We start from the raw sequence: 20,816 nt of genomic DNA, 5'->3' as shown, positions 1-20,816 counted from the left end.
CTGGGTGATGTTCTTTAACTAGCTCCCAACATGTTACTACCAGTCCTGCTCTCAGGTTCTGGGCTTATACACTGCTCACACACAGCCCTCCTCCAATGAGGTGTCTCCCTTGCAATTGGGTGACTCCCTTGGTCAGGTCTAGCCTCACTTGCCAGCCCCTGGGTTAGCTGACTCTCCAATTAGGCCTGACCCCACCAGCCGGTGGCTCAGCAGGCTGCCTGACCTCGTAGAGTGGCAGGCACGTCAAGTGCCCTGCCACACCTTCATGTAATAGATACTGCTTGACTACAAACACATGATGATAAATTTATCTGATGAAGATAAGGGCCCCTCTACATGTTCAGGTCAGGGCACAATAGCATCTAATGCTCAATTGACACAATTGCTCCTCCTGCCATGCCACACATGCATGGCAGGAGGCCTGATTGTGGGATCACACAATCGATCCCATCACACTATATTGCTGGTGCAGGGGGAGCCCAGTTATTTCCTTTCCATTTAGTCTCCCATAGCTGGGACCGCACTCGGCTGATGCAGCTCCCAGCTACAGGGGCTGGGAGAGCTCAGTAGTTCCTTGTGGCTGCTAGAACCCAGAATCTGCAGCTGTGGGACTCTGGGCCCTGGCAACTACAGGGCACTGTCAGGATTTAGAGTCCATAACTGCTAGGCGCTGCTGGGGCAGAGAGAACCATTTAACTACTGAACTCCTAGCCCCAGCTGTGCATGGTGCACCCCGATCACTGGAAGCCCAGTCAACCAATGGGACTCCCTGGGGCTGACTGGTGCAGGGGCAGACCCTGCTACACCTGCAAATTAAAGCTGGATAGCAACCAGTTCCAAAGTTAGTACACCTCTTCCAGCAATAATTTTATAGCTGGTTGGATCTTTTTATAGGATAACAGTCAATTTGCAGGTGTAGCCAGTCTAAATTAATTGTGCAATTAACGTGGGAATTTCATGATACAGGTAATGTGTTGACATACGGAGTGCATAAGGAAGCATGGCTTTTATCCAACATATAATGTTAATTCTAAAGCCCTAAAAAGGAGACTTTTAAAAATTAATAAATTTTGCTGGAATGCAGAGCCACAAGATTTAGGGCTTTTAGAAATTCTTTGTGGTTCCACATTCCCATCTTTTAGGTATATACTTTTAAGCTAGCTAAACACTAATACCATTTGAATTCACTTCTATCTTTTTAGAACATAAATCATCAGGGCTCTGCCAAAGCACCATGTTTTAACATCCTACTTTTCACTGTTGTTTGGTGCTGGTGGAATATATATGTGGGTGTGGCTCAAATTAAGATGCTCTTAAACTTTCATTCCAGTACTGATTTCTTATAATCCTTCAGAAAAGTTAAGATATGTTTTGTTCATCAGGTGCAATGACTTAAATCTGTGCTGATAACTTGATAGGTGACTTGGAAGTTTTTTACAATTCATAGTTCTCTTACAAAGTACTATATCCATTTAAGATGTGTAGATTATTGTAAATTAGACTGGTTACCCGCACCCCACCACCACCACATGCCTTTTCAAGTCATGACAGCTGACTAATAAACTGCATACTCCTGTATTGCTTGTAATATACTGAATGGTATTTTGGCACATGAAAACAAAATCCCAGTCTTTTGAAGAGAAACTGAAGGATCTGAGGCACTGATATAGTAATTGGAGTTTAGGAATTTTTGCTTTGTTTCTCCTGGATTGCCGAAATGGATAAGGAAGAACCATTTTTTTATTATTATTGATTATTATTATATTATTATTATTATTATTATTATTATTGATTTATGCAGGGCTCCTTCACTCTTGGCAGGATTTACAGTCAGAGAAACTGAAGAGAGGATTCCTGACATTCAAAACTGGAGTGAAAGGCTGACCATGTTAGAATCTATGGCAAAACTTGACTTCAGTGAAGCTATGATTCATCCATAGTGCCTCTACTACTTTAACACCCAAAACTGTGGGTTATGCAGTGAATGTGTGAATGAGCCCCCAAATGTGAAAAAGTGAACTAATTAATCAGATTCAGATTTGCTGAGGAAACAAAAAGATTTTTTTTTTAATAACAAGCTTCCTATTGAACATTGACTTCAACTTGCTTCTTGAGAAAGAGAATGAATAATTACAGTTCAGCTTAATGGTTAATTTAATGTCTTTGGTCTTTAAGATTTTCTGTCCTGAATTTTTCATAAGAATTTTAATTGCAACAGTTTCAGAGAGAGAAAATGGCCATGCATTAGAGGAACAGATTTTTATGCTTTCTCCCTAGGGAGAAAGCAGTGAAAAAATTGAATATACTAGCATGACTTCAACGCAGGTATTAAATATCTGTCTTAAAGTTAGGTTACCTTAACTTTTCTATAATGCCAAGACTTTTAGATTTACAATGTACCCCCCTGAGTATAACAATTAGAAATAATATATTTCCCATTGGCCATCATACATTTCAGGGCATCTTAAAGGCATTATTTTGTGCTTTATGTAAAACAATCAACAATGATGATCCTTTTCCAAATCTAATGACTGCTAGTAGGTGGCTTGATCATTTTCCATTTTGGGTTATAGAAATCATTATGGTTTCTGCTCTGTTCTTTATATTTTTATCTTGAATGTAATACAGACTTTTAATGCTCAATCCATAAATCTGGATAGACATCCAAAAGCTTGTGCTCTGATTATTTTAGAAATAGTAACAAATTTTAGCTACAAAAGTTAGGTCTCCCTGAATTTCACTGGTTTCATATTTTTGAGCTTGTCTTTACCTACATGTCATAACTAGTTATGCACATGTGTATGTGCCTGGGAATAAAAATGTCTAATAACTGAATTACTGTATTTACTTGAATATAAAATGCCTTGAATATATAGCCCCCTTGTCTTCTTCCCCCACCCAACTTTTTCCTCCTGAAGCCTCCTTCCCTTGCTATCAGACACTGCTGTCCCTGAGCCCATGGAAGTGAGAGGCAAATTTGAAACCACTAACCTTGAAATAAACATACCTGTAGTAATTTACAAAAAGTATCCATAGACTTAGTTCACCAAGACCTGATGCATTTACCATTTTTGAAACTGTTGCAAGTTTTAGTACAGGTACTCCATAAACACACCATTAAGCAACACTTTTGTACTTACAGGGCACCTATACATGAGCAACAAGGCTGTTCCAATGTGCTGTAATTACAAGTGTGTTGGAACAGACTTGATTAATCAAGTGTGCTGGAGCGTGGCAGTAACCACGCTCCAGCAGACTCCAGCATCTTATGTAGCAGTGTCCCTGCAATTAAAAATGGCAGCAGGGGCACTTTAACTAAAGCTCATTTGTTTTTAAGTGCAGGGGCGCTAATACATGAGATGCTCTGGGTGCTTTGATTAGAGCAGCTCTCGGAGCCGCTCTAATTAAAGTGGCCCCCACCCAGTCCTGAGGCACATGTATAAATGCCAATATATATTACAAGCTATGCATTTTTTTTGCAAAAATATTTATTTCACCATCAGGTGAACAATATTGGTCATGAGACATTTGCAGAGAGAGAGACAGAGAGAGAAAGAGATATCTTTGCAAATCTGTCCCATGACCAATATTGTTCATTTGACAGTCCAAACTACACCTTTATAGATACATCATTCTCCACCCCATTACAATAACCACATCACTCACCCATGCACCCTTACTTCTGCATGTCCAGGTGCCTTTAACTGTCACAATAATGCAAAGAACTGCATTAGTGCCCCACTTCTTTCCCTGCTCTCCCCACCCCTCTCTCAAATCCCCAGCTTGTTTCCCCAATGTTTTCATTCATTGTCATAATCTTTGTCATCACTGTCATTGTCTTCATCATCATTGTTGTCATCATCATCAGTGTCTCTGATGGCCGTGCCTCTGAACAGTCTCTGCCAGTCTTTTTTCTTTCATATGATCTCTGCTGTCACCTTCCCATCATCTGCTACTGTCTTTCTGTAATGTGTCTTTCTTCATCTCACTCAGTCCCATTTTGACACAGTCCTCTACTAAGAGGTTTATGCATATGTATATGAGCAAATTCCTGGTTTTCCACAGGGTGTTTCTGAAGCAGAAGATGAACTGCAAGCTGTCAGGGTCCCTTTCTGTGTGTTCAAGTGACCAAACAGCACCACCTCTCTGGTCAGGGTCTTGATTCCTGTCACCTTCTTCACATGTCCCTGGTGTATGGGCAGTACCAGAGGAGGTGGTTGATTGTTTCCGCCTTCCACTGGCAAGTTTGCCTACGGCAGTTTGGTGGGCCTCTCTTCTCCTCTCTGTTGTACAGTGTCTTTATCCAGGCGATGAAGGTCAGGGGGACCCCCATCTTCTTCATTTTCTCAAACAGGAACTGATGAGACACTCAGTCATACATATGCTTTCTCCAGGTTGAGGTTAAGTACAGTTGTTTTCAGCCCCCTTCCTCATTGGTACTGTAGTATGTCTCATAGCTGCATCAGGGTTCTGTTGATCTGTCACCCTGGCACTGCGCGTGACTTGTTCTCATAGATCACTGCACTTATAATTGACTTAAAACAATTGACAAGACTTTGGCCATCAGTTTATACTCCTAGTTCAGGAATGTTGTTGGTCACCAATTCTTCAAATCCCTCCTCTCCCCTCTTCTTGTAGAGAAGAGCTATGAGGCCCTGGTCCATCCCCACCCCCATATGGCCCTCCTGCATCTGTTCTCTATCCGCTTCTATCAGGTCAGGGCTCACCTAGTCCCAGAAAGCCACATAGAACTCCTTGGGCAGGCCATCTGCCCCACCATTCTTAAAATGGTGGAGTTTTGTTGATAACCTTCAGCATCCACTGCTCCACCATTTTCTGATTCTTGTCCTCCTGGAGGACCCAAGTGAGCTCCTGCAGGCATTCTTGCATGGCCACCAGATCCTCAGGCAGCATGGAGCTCCCAGTAGAAGACCACCACCATGTCCAGCATTCCCTCATTCTATCAAACTGGTCATGGTTTCCTTCTTGGTCTTCTTTAACCTGCCAAAATAAGTAGACCACTCTTTCTCCTCTTACAGCCAGGGACCCAATCCAGAAAGATCTTCCTGGCCCATTCCCTATACCAAGCCCCAATTTGGGTCTTCACCTCCCACATGGCTTCTCTTACATCCCAATCCCAAGCCACCTGCTTATGCAGGCTCTACAACTTGAGATATAGGCATTCATGTTGCTTTCTCTGAAGCCAGGCTTGCCTCCTGCTGGCATGCTGAAAGAAGTCCCTCATTCTCTCTTTCATGCTGGCCCACCAGTACATGTGATTCTGATACCTGGGTCTGAGGGTTTTCCTCCCTGTGTAGCACTGCTTGAATTCCCATTGCAACATTTCATCCCCTAGAGGGCTCAAATTCAGTTTTCACACACCGCACCTCTCTCCAGCTGGCCCCCAATTTCTGCTCTTACTGTCAGGAGGCAGTTGCTTGAGAGGCAAACCGGTGTGGATTTGGCTTTAGCTACCATCCACCTCTTGGGGAGGAGGATGAAGTCTGTGCATTATTTTGTCTGACCAGAAGGGTCTACCGAGGTGAAGTTCCTCCCAGACCCTTGGGCTTCCTTGCCCACATCCATCAGGCTATGGTCGCAGCCATAGGCAACTGGTAGGGGGGGCACAGGGAGGCACATGCCCCCCCTGAAATTGGCTGCTGCTGCTGCCACCGGTTGCTGCTCCCCACCATCCCTTCTCCCCTCCACCATCACCACCAGCTTCTGTGGGCAGTCACCACTTGCCACCTCACCGCCAACACTGCTGCCCACAAATTGTGCCTCCCCAATCTCAGGAGACACCAGTCACCCATGGTCACAGCTGCCTGGATGATCTGCCCAGTCCCTTCTTTTGGCCTCCCTTAGTCTCTCTCATTGATGATGCAGTTGAAGTCTCCTGCAATCACCACTGGCTGCGTGCTGTGCATTGCCACAGTCATGTTTTCTAGGAAGGTAATCCTTACTTGTCTATTCATCAGTGCATGTACATTTTAGGAGGTCAAATTTCCCTCCTGTTTCCAGGGTGGCTTGTCAAAGTCTTCTTGCAGTAATTTCTCTGTGCTGCAGGGGGCTCACCATGTCTCTTTTAAGGAGGATTTTGACACCTGTGGCCCTATTGTCATTTGATCCACTCCACATAGCCAGGCTATTCAATCAGCATTTCTCAAACAATGACAGATTTTTAGAGCTGGGCCAGCCACACTCCTGCAGGCAAAATATGTCTGCTTATATCTGTTCTAAGTACTGTTTTATCATATCCCATGTCTCTTTCTTCAGCAAGATTCTCACATTTAATGAGATGAAAAGGATCTCTATGTTTATTGGTCACCTTCTTTTTTTCATTTCTGGTAGTTTTTTTAGAGTCTTTGTTCCTGCTCAGTTGTAGGCTTTTTGCCTGCTTGTGGGTTCCCCCCTGGGTGGTCAGTCCCTTTTTCTGGATGGTGTTGGGGAACCCTGGAGACCCTTTGTGCTTCTGCTGTAGTATCTAGCTGTCTTGACCTGTCTCGGGGGTGTTCTGTGGATTTCTCCTGAGCCTCCCTGGACCTCCGTGTCTGAGTTGGAGCTCTTACCTGCCTCCTCAGTTTTCCTTAAGCTCCCTTATTTGGGTTTTGGCTCACCTCCTCTATCTCCATCTCACCTCCTCTATCTCTATCTTCCTCTCCTCCTCTCTCTTCATTCTTTCAAGTTCCTCAACTATCTTCCTTAAGTTTTACACACAGTCCTGGGAGGGGGTCAGACCTCTTTTCCAGAAAGGTCTCATCCTTCTGTCCCCCCACTTCCTGCTCTCTTGTTACTGCCAGTGGCAGGCAGGGGCTGGACTGAGGGGAGATGGGGCTGGGGCTGCTGGGGTCTCCTATGTGCTTTTGCCTATATTTGCTTAGGAGTGAGAGCAGTCTTTAAAGACATGCCCCTCTTTTCCACACAAATTACAGTGCCAGTCCGCTTACATTCCTTTGCTTTTTGTCCTTTCTTCTTGCACATAGCACAGATTTTAGATGTGCACTATGCAACCAGATGCCCCTGCTCTCCACATTTACAGCAGAGCTTGGGCTGCCCCTGATAGAATATGAAGCCTCTGTGTGGGCACAGGGAGATTATTGAAGGGAGGTGTTGCACTTCACCTGGCTTCTCAGACATGCTTCTCAGCATTGTCTTGACTCTCCAGGCTCCAGTCCACACCTCCCATTTGTCTGGGACCTTCTCCACATTTTCTACTTTCTCACTCTGCCTTTTAGCCAGAACCTCTCATCCTCTCCCTTTATCAGGCTGGAGTACTTTTTGATGGTTACTGGCCACTCTCTTACACTCAGCAGGGGATTCCCCTCAGCCACATGGAGCCGCTCCCAGAAATCTGATCTGCTCCCTGGGTCTCTGAAACAGAGTTCCCACTCTGCCCCTCCCAACATATCAATGAACCAATGTAAATTAGCTAGCTTTACCTTGAACAGATTTCAAAGGACTTTAATCAGGAAGATCAGTTTAGTCAGACTTCCATAAGTAGCCTCCCTGGGGTTCCCTGAAATTCCCTCTTCACTTGGAATCTCACTAGGAAGATTCTTCTGCTTGTCTCCATGTTGTTGTTGGCTGTCATCTCAGGGTCCTAAGATTCCTAGAATCAGGGTCCTTGTTCCCCACCCCCTGCACAAATGTGGCATAGGTCAAGGTTCTGTATCCAACTTACCCTGGATCTTATCCAAAAAATATTATTATTCTTGATCTTATCCAAAAACCACCTTGTTGATCATGGTATCTCCCCTGCTAGATAAGCATGCATAATACTAATCCAAAGCCAAAAGGCTCATTACTTACCATATAGCTGATTGGACAAGGCCCCAGAAGAGTCAACAGCATTTCAAGCCATGGTGACCCCACAACTCAGCAGTGCTCAGTATTTGTGTGTACTCCAGATACAACCCCAAAGGATCCATGTGCTAATTAGCTTCTCCTCCCCACCTCATGACTGGAACCAGGTATTCTTGTCATGAGTTCTGGGAACCTCCGAAATTGTATAAGCTGATGAGGTGCACAGTGATCTAGTCTGGCTCCATGTCTTGGAGGGCAAGGCCACACTAATCATATGCAACAGGCTGAGACAGGGGGCAACAGAGGGATTCTGGATGAACTGCTTGGGGCCTTATCTGGTGATATTTGCCAGATATTTAAGGCTGGTGAAGAAGTAGGAATAATTGGAAATGGGAAAGAAAGGTCCAGTTTGCTGTGGGAGTGAAGAGAAAGGAAATGTATTCAATGTAGTGGCTTACCATGACTTTAAAAAGTCAGCACGGAGGGGGACTGTGCACAATGGGCACTATCATATATCTTATACAGATGGGCTGCACTAATTTAGACTTGTGGTAGGTGCCAAACTATATGTATGTCCATATATAAAAATAATTATATATATACCTTTATAGCTCTGTTTCATGGAGCTCTCTTTTTGTGGACAAATTGCAGAGAGTTCAGCAGAGGGCAACAAAAATGGTGAGGGGGCTGGGGGACATGACTTGTGAGGAAAGACTGAGGAAATGGGATTTATTTAGTCTAGAAAAGAGAAAACTGAGGGGGGTATTTAATAGCAGCCTTCAACTACCTGAAGGGGGGTTCAGAAGAGGATGAAGCTAGACTGTTCTTAGTAGTGGCAGATGACAGAACACAGACCAATGGTCTCAAGTTGCAGCAAGGGAAGTTTAGGTTAGATATTAGGAAGAATTTTCTCACTAGGAAGGTAGTAAAACACTGGAACAGGTTTCCCAGAGAGGTGGTGGAAGCTCCATCCTTAGAGGTTTTCAAAACCCAGCTGGACAAAGCTTTAGCTGGGATGATCTAGTTGGGCATGGTGCTGCTTTGAGCAGGGGTTGGATTAAATGACCTCCTGCAGTCCCTTCCAACCCTAACTTTTTATGATTCATGACTGATGAGGTTCACTGAGTAGTGCATTAAACATGAACCATTATCATCATCCCATTACAATAACTGACCCTACACACCCATGTGAGAGTCACCATTGCCTTTTATCTGTCACTGTCACACAGAGTACACCTCTGTTTCCTCTCCTCCCCTTCCCACCCACATCCTTCCCAAAATGTTTCTGTTTTCTATCCCAGTCCTCAGTCCATGTTGTCTTTGTTGCTGTCTCATCCTTACCACTCACCCACTCTTTGTCACTGTCATCATTGTCTTCCTCCTCATCCTCATCATCTTCTCTCAGGGTCCCACTTCTGAGAAGTCTGTGCCAGTCTCTTCTTTTCCATATGATCTCCATCTCCTCCTCCTCATCTTCTACCCCTGCAGCTCACTCATTCTCATTTTATTGTAGTCATTTACTGATAGGCTCATGTCCCTGTACAGTTTCCTAGCCTTCCACAGGGCATTTCTGAAGCAGAAACCAAACTAGTCAAAACAGGTTGTCAGAGTCTCTCGCTGCTTGGTTAGGTATCCAAACAACACTGCCTTTCTGTTCAGGATCTTGACCCCTGTCACCGTCACGGGGAGTAAAAGTACTCTTCTCCACACCTCCCTGGTGTACAGACACTTCTAGAGGAGGTGTTTGATTGTCTTCTCCTTCCATCAGCAGATTTATCTGGGACAGTCAGAGAGCCTCTCTGCCTCTCTCTGGGTGCATCTACACGTGCATTTTATCTGAGATCAGTTTACCTGCAAGTAAACTACTTGCGAGTACATACACCTGGGCAGCCATCTACATATGCAGGGACATGGCAACAGATTTGCTGCTCTTAGCAGCAAACTGCTGCCACTTCCTGCAGCCCTGCAATGAGCCTCTTTCACCACCAGGGAGCTGGAGGCCCTAACTGTAGCTGACAGCAGCTGGCAGCCATCTTGAAAAGCTAGCTCCACTCTCTGCTCCCTGGCCAGCCACCTCCCTAGCCAGCAGCATGCAACCACTGTGCCTGTGAGGCCTTGACCTTTATGCAACACTGCCATACCAACTGGTTGTGTCTGCACTCCTGCATTCAGCCTGACAGCCTCTCATACACATGGGTGTTGGAGCGCCTGCCCCACACAAACTGGCGCTGTACCTCTGCTTGCCCCACAGTGCTATGAGCTAGCCAGTCTCCTCCATGGACCAGTTGGGGCACTGGGTGGTAGGCACTGGTGTGGGGGATGAAAAGGCCCCAGCCTCCAGGCATCCAGGTGGTTGTCCCTGTGCTGCTGGGCCTGGGCATCTTCCTGTAGCACCCAGTACAAGGGCACAGCATGGAACTGGGAGCCACACAGTGAGGCCATGCCCCACAGCACCTGCAGGCTCCAGGCAGGCTCCTGGAGGTGAGTTGTGGGCAGCTGGAGCTCACCCTGGTGGCCAGGAGCTGCCTGCAGCTGGGTCTGGGTGCTGACAGACCTGGGAGGAACCTGAAACAACATGCAGGCCTGGCAGGCACATGGCACTGTGGTGCTAAGCAGTGGTCCCAGGGTGCAGGCAGGCTGGTGCAGCTAGCTTGCAGACTGCTTAGGTGGACACAGGGGCCTGGAGTGGCTTCAGACTCCCTGTACATGTGCCCCAGGGCTCAAAATGCCTGCAGGCTTTTAAGGGCCTGAGGCTGGGGCTGCCAAAGAGCCAGCCCAGCCCTAGGGCAGTAGAGGCTCCCAGCCCCAGAGCCCTAAAGCTAGCCTCATGCTGGCTTCCTAGTGGCAGGGCTGACTGGGAGCAAATCTGCTCCTGGGTGGTGTCTACACATGTGTTACTGTGCAGTAACTACTCACAGGTAAATTTGCTACTTTTATTGCAGGTAGCAAATTTACTTGTGAGTAGCATCATTCACTAGGCAGTAAGCATGTACACATGTAGACATGCACGCTTACTGCTCAGTAAACTATTCTATTGTGCAGTAAAGCATCTCATATAGATGCACTCTCCATGTCTCAATGCCTGTGCAGGAAGTACCTGGTGGGATACTTGCCAGTTCAAGTCTCTGTGGTAGGTGCCTATCAGTATGTTTGCCCAATATAGGCCATGTGTTTTATAGTCAAACTCAGTGTTGGCTGTATTTATTTTGAATCAGCATCATAGTTGGTTTCCATTACTGAGCACATACTACTTTTGGCAGCAGTTTAATGAGAGATCATGTATTTAATGAGGTTACCTTATATGCAAATGTAAGATGAGGGGCTTTTCCCCTCATGCTGATTGGGGTAAAAGACTTTGTCTTGTCTTTGAGTAGGTATGGTACATTTTCAGCATGCCTGAGTATATTTACCTACTTCTCACAGCAGGAATTTGACAGATCTTTATACAGAATCATTTTATGACTGATTATGGTATAAGACTGAAAATTAGTATTAATGATAGGAGAATTCAACAGAAAGTTAGCCCTATTTATTTTGATACTTGTGTTCCAGGTCAGCCTAGCTGTAAGCATTCTAAAATATATATGTCATATGTCTTGATTTGTTAAATGAAAATAAAAGTAGGGATCCTTTTAGCATGAGTTTTTAGGAATATTTTTTAACATTTTCCTTTACAACCATAATCTCTTTTATAAACTGTTTTAAGTAAACTTTTAAATTATGTAAAATGGCAAGATTATGAATCAGACTGTTACAAGTGAATCTTGAAATAGGGAAAAAGAGAACCAATTAAGACAAATGATAGATTTACCATTACAGAAATGGAGCTCCTACATGATTGAGAGCAAATTATAGTAAATAGATTAAAGGAATCATTCCACTGTTGTTCAGAAATTTCAAGTGTAGAATGTAGAAATCACATAAGGTTTAACAGACCCCATCCTGCCTCACTGAAGTCAATGAGAACCTGCCATTCATTTCAAAGGCAGCACTCAGACCCTAGTCTTCTGCAAGTAACTTGTCATTCTATCTAACCATTCTTAAGGTGTTGACACCAGTTCCTTTCTGAAGTTAATCATTTATTTTACTTATTTTAGTGCGAGAGAGTGTGTGGGGCGTGGGGGTGGGGGCTTGAAAGAGAGAGAGACTGTTCAAGGTTTATTTCATTGCAGTTTTTGAAAGAGAGAGAGAATTTTCTATATTTAAAATATGAAGTAATAAAATATTCAAGATATATCCATGGAGTAAGTTTTGGTATATGTAAACTACTTAACTGTAGCCCCATTGTGTGGTTTCTGAAGTATGATATTATAGTAGAGTTTATGAGGGACATAATGAGGAACATAATAAACATAAAAAACAAAGCTTCAGTATATAAAATTACTACATAGTACATTTTCAAAAAAAAGTTTTGAGTAGAAAGATGATTGGGCCATGTGAGAAAAACTAATGTTTAGTGAGAACAATGGTCAAAGAAACTATATAGGTAGCAAAACTTGAAAAGTTTGGCTATTCCAACATTTGCTGTGATGTTTGACATGGAAATTCTCCAGTGATTCTAAATTATACGGATCTCATTCCCCCCCCCCCCCACGGTGTCATTACATGAGGGACAAAACATTTAACTATCCACTTCATTATTTTGGGCCCCTGACAGGCATTAAAGTCAAGACATGTAGGGATCTGATGTGGGATCCCAGTAATTGCACTTCCTGGCATCTAATGCAGGATTCCATTGTGCCTTATTGCTGGGGGAGGGGGAGCCCGATCCTGGGCTCCCCCTGCATTGGCAAGAAGCAAGCTTGGCTCCCAGTCACAGGAGGGCATGTGCCCTCCTGCGACTGGGAGCCCAAACAGCTGCCAAGAGTTCCCAGCCTGGTCAAGGAGCTCCGCTAGCTGAGAGTCACCTGATTGGGACTCAGTCAGCTAACCTGGGCTCCCACCCATTGGAACACATGGTGTGGTCCCTGGCTGGGAGCTCCAATCAGCTGAGGGGCCTCCTAGCCTCTGGAGCACACAAGTGTCTTGATAGGCTCCTGTGTGCTCCAGAAGCTGGGCACTGGCCATGCATTCAATTAAAGGCATGACAAAAAAACCATCCACAAAGTTATACACATATTTTGTATAATAACTTTGTGGCTTATTCCTTATTTTATCACACCATTAATTAATTGAATGCTTGGCCAGGTCATTATTTAAGATGTGTGTAACAGGGACTCATGTGGGAGCCCTGTTACTAAGGCAGGATTGGGCAAGATTGACCCAATGATATACCTAGCCAGGTGGAGGGAATCATGCACCAGGAGCAGGGTAGAGTGATTAGCCCGCCACTACCAGTATATATCCAGTGACGGGGCACATACTTGTTGCCTTCGGGCACTGGCATGGGATAACCTGGATCCCAGAAAAGAGAAGTACTGGGAGTTGGGCATGTGACTCCGCAGGACGCCAGGATCTGGGATGGTAGCAGGTCAGCCACAGAGCTAAGTACTTACTGGGGAACTGCAGGTGCTCTGGTGAGTCCGGCGAAGAGTTGGAGTTCCACGAAGCAGTTCGGCAGGAAGCTGGGAGAGAAAGAGAAGGTCCCTGGGGCAAGGCGGGCAAGGAGAGCTAGGCTTAGCCTTAACCCAACGGACAAGCAATGACGCCAAGTGTGACAGGACAGACAGCAAGGGGGAAGCCAGTGCAGGTCCCAGCACATGGCATAAGTAGAAGACGCGGAGAACACGCCGCTATAACAAGGCAATTAGTGGCAAGGACTGTAGAGAATACAGTGTATCTTTGATGTACTCGGATCTGAGGTACCTTATCTGTGACCTGGACTTCCCTCACTAATGGAGTAATTAGCAAGGTTCTGGTAGTTCTCCAAAGCCCTGCAGGGATAATAAAGCTTTGTTGTGAGAAATTAACACATGGGTGACACTACTAACTCTGCACAGGGAGACACCACTGAATCCCTCTTATTATCTTTCCCATCTAAGTCATGGCAGGCAAGTTCAGAGGGAGACAGAGTCAGGATCCACAACCCGTTCACAATGTGATTAACCAGTTAATCAAGTCTTAAGTGTACTGTCTGTCAGGGGCCTTGCTTGCAGTTTTTAAGCTTAACTTCAACTGTGTGTTTCCTGGGTTCTTTATGATCATTCCTGCCCACCTCCCACCTTCCTCCCTGTTAAACTACTGATGCATACAAGCTCTGTTCAAAAAGTATGAGACTGAACCTGTACTTGTGGTACAAAGTATTGGGTGGGGGTGTGGTTTTGGTGAACATGTCTGGGCATGTTGGGACTCCTCTGGACAGGCTTGCAGCTCATGTGTTTCCCCAGTTTTCTGTGGCCAGCATTTGAAGTAAGATCATTTGTGTCTCGCGTCCCCTTTCGTTATGTCAGAGTGTCCAGAACAATATGTGTGCATTAAATTTTGCATGAAAATAGGGAAAAAAGCAAGTGAAACATTTGAATTACTTAAAATAGCATTTGGTAATGACACTATAAGCTGTGTAAGAGTTTTTGAATGGTATCTTCGGTTTAAAGAAGGATGATCATCAGTCAAAAGTGAAGAGCGTTTCGGACGCCCTTCAACATCACAAAATGATGAAAATGTGGCAACGGTGAGCAGTTTGGTTCGAAATGATAGGTGATTGACTGCCTGAAAGATAGCAGAAGTTGGAATTTCCGTTGGTTCATAGGCAGACAAGGTTCTCTGGGTGAATCTGATATCTTTTACTAGAACAAAAATAGTTGGAAAAAAATTTTAGCAAGCTTTCGGATTTAAAAGCCCTTTGACAGGCTGAGGAAGTCTCTGCAGTTGGTGTGTGCTCTTCCTAGATGGAATGAATATTAGTTCATGTCATTCACTTCTAACCAGTGATTTGGGAATGAAACAAGCAGAAAAACAACCAGAAAAGCAGGTTTCCAACTCTTGGATGCTTCACCACAATAATGTGCCTGCCCACTCAACATAGCTTGTGAAGCAATTTTTGGCCAAATTTTAGCCAAACACTGTATCCTACAAGTGCTGCAGCCTCCACATTCATCTGATATGGCCCCATGTGACTTTCTTCTCTTCCCTCAACTAAAGAAAACCTTGAAAGGAAGAAGATTTTGTGATATAGAAACCATAAAACAAAATGCGACTGAGCAGCTTTTAGCAATTCCACAAATTGCTTATCAGAGGTACTTCCAAGAATAGCAGAAACTTTGGGAGAAGTGTGTGGCTGCAGAAGGAGCATACTTGGGAGGAGATTATGCCAAAACCCCTGTAAATAAAATATTTTGTTTCCTACAGCATCAGTCTCAATATTTTCTTGAATACCCCTCGTGTGTGTGTGTGTGTGTGTGTGTGTGTGTGTGTGTGTAAATACTGTCCAGCTTAATGTTGTGTATTTTGTCTGGAAGCTCACTTAATTTTGTTTTGCCAATGTCAATATTTTTTCATTTTTAAAAATTAGGGAAGAAACCCAAATCGAATGCTACCCTGAGATACCATTAGTGATCTCAGGATATCAAGTAGTGTCAATGATGCATAGCAACTTTAATTTTTTTACAATATTTTAACTTTTTAAAGCCCAAGTTGTCTCATTGGCTATTTAGCATAACTAGTACAGGGAAAATGCCTGGAGCATTCTGTTCAACCAGTCTTTAAGTTCCATTGTACGTAGCAGAAGAGTTTAATACCACCAAAATTGGAGCCAGCCCTGTGACAATAGGAAGCTAAGTAATCAGTTAGTGAATATTTGTTATAAGAGTTTTTTACCCCTCATGTCACTGTTTCATTTCAACCAACATAATTGCAGAAAGCAATTCTGGGGAGAAAGGGTAATGATTGGTTGAGTTTGTTATCTCGAATATCATAATGGCTTCATTCAATAGGTACCCTCATGTAATATCTTGGTTCCATCATTTTGTGTTCAGAGTTGAGTTCATAATGAGAAGCTGTTAGATTTATCTATTCCATAATTCGGATACAATTACATCCAATGAGTGTATAAGTTAGTGAAGTTTCTTAAAATTACTGAACAGTGTAGGGACACAGCCAGGTACGTAGAGCAAAGTGGAAGCATCGACTTCTGGTTCACGATCACAAATGCATGATTGCTGGTGAGAGCCAATTTTTTTCACTTGACTATACTGCTTGACATTCAGACCTGCTGGGAAGAAGTTAAAACAATTCCTATAAAAGCTGAGAGAACTCATTAGGAAGGAAGTTGTAGCAGGAAGTTGGCTCCTGTGGCAGGTTGGAGCAAACAGACACAAAAGTAAAGGTTTATGCTAACAGTTTTTGATCAAGGGAATTGCTTATTTTGTTGCTTTGCAAATTCAGGTGTTTGAGTTAATAAAAATTGTGACTTGAGGGGTTGGTCTCAAAGGACTTGAGAATAACATTGGATTTTTAGGAGCTAGTGAGGGAACTAACCAGCTATGATATCCATGTTATGTAATGTGTTTGAATGGAATTTATAAGATACAGTCAGTGCCTGTTTCATATTTGTGGCCGGTTATTTCAGGCTTAAATTAAAGGAGTAGAAGTCTTCCTGGAGCATGTCACAACATGTTATCAAAGGTCTCTTTGCCTAAAATATTTAACTTCTTAGAGTATGCTAGCATGACACAGGTTGCAGGTAATTTTTTATTAGTAGCTCCTCTCCAAAATTACACCGTAAACTTTTCTCACTATTTATTTCTTTTTAGAGACTAGCAGGTTCAGGAGACATAAACTTTCATAGGTGATAGCCTACTTTGTCAGATGTGTTCTACCTGACTTCAGACTGATGTGGCTGATTACCTCTCTGTTTAGTTTGTTGAGGGAAACCTGTGGAGGAAGAAGTTAAAATAGACAACTTTTGGAAGAATTTGTAGATGTTTTTGAAATGTCCACTATTGTTTATACCTTTTTCTCTTCTTATAAGAACCCTGTGTAATGCACAGAATTAGATCTATCTTCAATGTTTTTGTCCAGCCCTCTTATTCTTTGTGTACACTTAAACTGTTAATCTTCTAAAGTTTATGTTTGTTTCTGTAGGGATTTTTTCTGCTAATTACTTATAGCTAATAATAACTATATAGCTAATAATAATAAGCATCCTGTCAACAGAAGCTCAAATCTTTCAAGCAGGGTGTCTATAATTAGGTGCCTGAATCTGCTTATTTTTTTAAATATAAGTGACTTGATTTTTTGAAGGTGGTTGGCCCTACATTTCCCATTGTGGTCAGTTTGATTTATAGTTGTTTAACATGCATGAAAGTCAGGCCACTTTATATTTAGTTATCTAAATATGGATTTTGGAAGGCAGCTTTAGACATTGTCTTTGAAGTTTTTGGCTAGGAATTAAACAGATTTTCTTTGTTGATATAGTCAACAATACAAAGTGTGCTATCAGATATTTCTGCACTCAGTATGCTATAGGGCAAATACTTCTGAGTTTCCTTATTCTTGTTTCCTTGTTTAAAATGAACCAATTATTTAAGTAACTGGCATAAGATTCTCTTTTGGAGTTTGTATTTTTTCCCTGAGTGCAAGAGCTTTCGAATCCATCTTTTGCTAGGATTTTGCCATTCTGCTACCATGATAATGCTGAATACTCATAGTACATGACTGCAGCTTAACTTTCTCACTTACCTTCCCAAAAGAGAAATAAGGAGACAAGAAAAACTACAGTCCTGGTATGTCAGTATCTCATCCCCAAATACACATATTTTAAAAATAAAAAACAAAACATGCTGGATTTTTCATTAAGTTGATAGGCAAATATTTGCAGATGCCATCTTGCTATGTGAGTGTGCAAAGAGGTGATATTAGTGTGAATACAGGAGCGCAATCATCTATAAATGTCATGTTCAATTCAGCAACGGAGGGCAAAAATATCTCAAGTATTTTAGTAATACATACCTATGGGGAAGTGTGCCTATACTGTAGAATTTTCTTCCCTGGGGCCGTGTCCAGCTCTCATTCTTTTTGCTGTAGAAATAATTAAACTGCTTTTGCAATTTCATCTGACAGAGAAAATGGGACTTCTCAGTCATGGCAAAGCAAGAAAAGACACTGTTACTGAAATGCATGATAACTACTTGAATTATAAAACTTCTAGTTATAAGCATTTGCTGTTTGAGTACCAGTTCTACAAGGACAGTTGGATGCTAATAGGCAATGTTATCACTGAACCGTGGAAGTTTTTGTAAGAGAGGATGATATGTGTTATATAAAAGCCACTATCTTTTTATTAATTTATTTTTTACTTATTTTCATATGCAGATTTAAACTTGGAAGAACTTCCTACTCTTCTCCACTGTGCAGCTAAATTTGGATTAAAGAACCTTACTAGTTTTCTGCTTCAGTGCCCCAAGGCAACTGAGGTTTGCAGAACAACCAACAAATATGGAGAAAACCCAGCATGTATTGCTAGAAAGCATGGTCACAGTGAACTTCAAAAACTCATCCAAGAATTCTCAGTAAGTTTATCTACTTTTTCACAAAGCATGTATATGTATAACTACCTGCTTCAGAAGTCACACTAGTATTTGAGGTCAGAATCTTCTTTGAAAGATGTGCTGATGTCTCTCAAAGTCTAATAAATTATTGCCCTTATTTTTAAAAATTATGTGCTGGATTCTGTTTGCCTGACAAGGGTACATGAGAGGTGGAGAAGGACAAAAATGGCTCCCCAACTCCTCCTTTTCTTACATAATGATCAACCAGAATTCCAGTATTTTTGTAAGCATGAGTATAGAAGAGGCAGTAGTGGTAGAGACCTTCTAGCAGAAGAAGTGTTCCAGGTGGTATGGCTGAGTCTGTGCTCCCTATAGCACAGCAGAACAAGGATTTAGAACTAAGAGGAACCTATGCTGCTTCTCTAAAAAGGAGGTAAACTTCTCTAAAATGGATAAACTGCATCTAATCTCCTCTACCAGCATCTTTGGCCACTAAAAGTACGATGTCTCAGCACTCAACCATTACTCTAAATGTAGACCTGATAAGTGTGGCTTCTACAAAGCCAAAAAATAAATGGTGGTATGATTCTATTACCCCTTCTTAACCTGATAATTCTTTTATTCTGCTTGGTATATATGAAGGGGCTTCTTGCCAATAAGATCCTATTCAATGTTAGTAATGTAGAATATGGTCCATATATACCTTTCTTGCTTTCTGTCTCAAGACATCATTAACTGTATTTAATAATATAATTTATATCAGTAGTAGTTATTGTCAATTCAGTGTCTGAATGTCTTAATCTGCTTTGGGGGCCCACAATGATAAGCACTGTGCAAATATAGGTAATACTATTACAACCTAAAAGCCAAAGCTGATAAAGAATAAAGCAGTTGGGTATGTGGGGCAGGGAGTTAGAACATGAAGCTGTTACAAGTCAAGGAATACCGAAGAATTGGCAGTTTTGCTAGTGCCATGTCATTGTTTTGTTCTGGCAGGGGTAGATTTTAGCTTATACATTACCAAAATGGGGAAATGGTTGAATGAAGACATAAGAAGAGGAAAAGGGTCAGTTACAGCTCATCATCTGTCTAGCCATCAACAGACTATGTTTTGTAAGCATCACAGCAGAGGTGAATCTAAAGGTCGGATTTGAAGAAAAATGAAGTAATCACTCCATGGATTAGACTAGGGAGTTTTTTTGCATGCATAAGGAGCAGCATGGGAGAAGCATGAAGGTGATTAAGGGAGAAGGTGACTGACTATAAATAATGATAGGGTGAGGACAGGGTTGAGGTCATTATAAATTACTATATCAAGTAGGTAGGTCTGGCTAAGCTATGAACAGTCTTAAAAGAAAGGCTCACATTTGATGTGGAGGTGAAGGAGAGTGAGAGAATTGGGCTGAAGAGAGAGAGAGGGAGACTCAGAGGGATTTAATGCATACAGAGTTTTAAGCCAGAAAGATCATATTAGCAGCAGCTTTCCGAACACTCATAAGAAGAGCAAAGTTGCTAGTGTTAAGGCCAAGAATGATGATTTGCATTGGTTAAGATACAAAGAAAGAATAAGCTGCTTCCATGACAGTACATTATTTTATTTTTGGTTTCAGTTCTTTGGTATTTATATGAAGCCATTACTAGAGTAAGCATTTTAAAATAAGTTTTAAGTAAAATATCTTTTTTCCAGACATTTATATTTTTCTAGGAGTCTCCTGTGTTTCAGTGGTAGAATCCTTGTCTGTCACACAGAAGACCTGGCTTTGTATTCCTGGTTGCTTGTACAACTACAGCTATGGAGGCGCCAAATGTCTGGACTCAGTCTGGCCTTTAGATTCTCTCTCAGTGGTCTAAAGTGGGGATGGAAGGTCTGGGAAGCCTCCACTCCTCCAAATTTCTGCCTAGGCATATGCGTCGAAGGTCTAGGTTGGCTTCTCATGCACACACCGTGATATGGAAGGATCGATGGTTGCCAAACATATTTTTCTGAAATTAAGTCTTTAAAGGAAGCTTCTAGGTTAATGGTACCTCATACCTTTTGATCTCACAGAGAATCTTTCCTTGATTTCAGTGGGCAATGGAGAAGATTCTAAAAGCATTAGAAGTTCTGACTGGTTTAATTAATGGCTTAGTATCATAGAAAAGTAGGGCCAGCAGCGACCTCCAGGAGGTCATATGAGCCAATCCTGTGCTCAGGGCAGGATCATCTCTGTCTAAACCGTCCCAGACACTTCATCTAAGCTGCTTTTAAAACTTCCAAGGATGAAGTTTCCATAGCCTCTTTGAGTAACCAGTTCCAATGCTTAACCATTCTCACAGTGAGGAAGTACTTCCTAATATCCAACCTGAATTTCCCTTGCTGCAATTTAAATCAGTGTTCCTTGTCCTATCCCTTGCAGTCACAGCAAATAATTTATTTCCATCCTCCATATAACCACTGTTCAGGTATTTGAAAGATGGTTATCAAATCTGCACGCAGACTTCTCTTCCCCAGACTAAATCATTTTAGTTCTTTCAGGCTTTCCTCAGAAGTCATTTTTCCTTGGCTGTCACTTGAATCCATCTCACTACTCTTGGTTGAAAAGGAGA

The 20,816-nt window shown here is 42.6% G+C and overlaps 1 protein-coding gene across 2 annotated transcripts in view; it reads left to right on the top strand.

Annotated features, from left to right (window-relative positions):
- The window catches only part of BANK1 (B-cell scaffold protein with ankyrin repeats 1), a 457,231-nt gene that overhangs the window by 198,306 nt on the left and 238,109 nt on the right, over positions 1 to 20,816 (top strand). For both annotated transcript variants that reach the window (XM_019526509.1, XM_019526510.1), the window contains exon 8: positions 18,055 to 18,251. In XM_019526509.1, the coding sequence (XP_019382054.1) occupies positions 18,055 to 18,251 (197 nt within the window). The remainder of the gene's footprint in view (positions 1 to 18,054; positions 18,252 to 20,816) is intronic.

This window comes from Gavialis gangeticus, unplaced genomic scaffold, assembly GCF_001723915.1.
Source record: "Gavialis gangeticus isolate Ggan-Ray unplaced genomic scaffold, GavGan_comp1, whole genome shotgun sequence".
Lineage (NCBI taxonomy): Eukaryota > Metazoa > Chordata > Crocodylia > Gavialidae > Gavialis > Gavialis gangeticus.
This window is presented reverse-complemented; position numbering and strand designations above follow the sequence as displayed.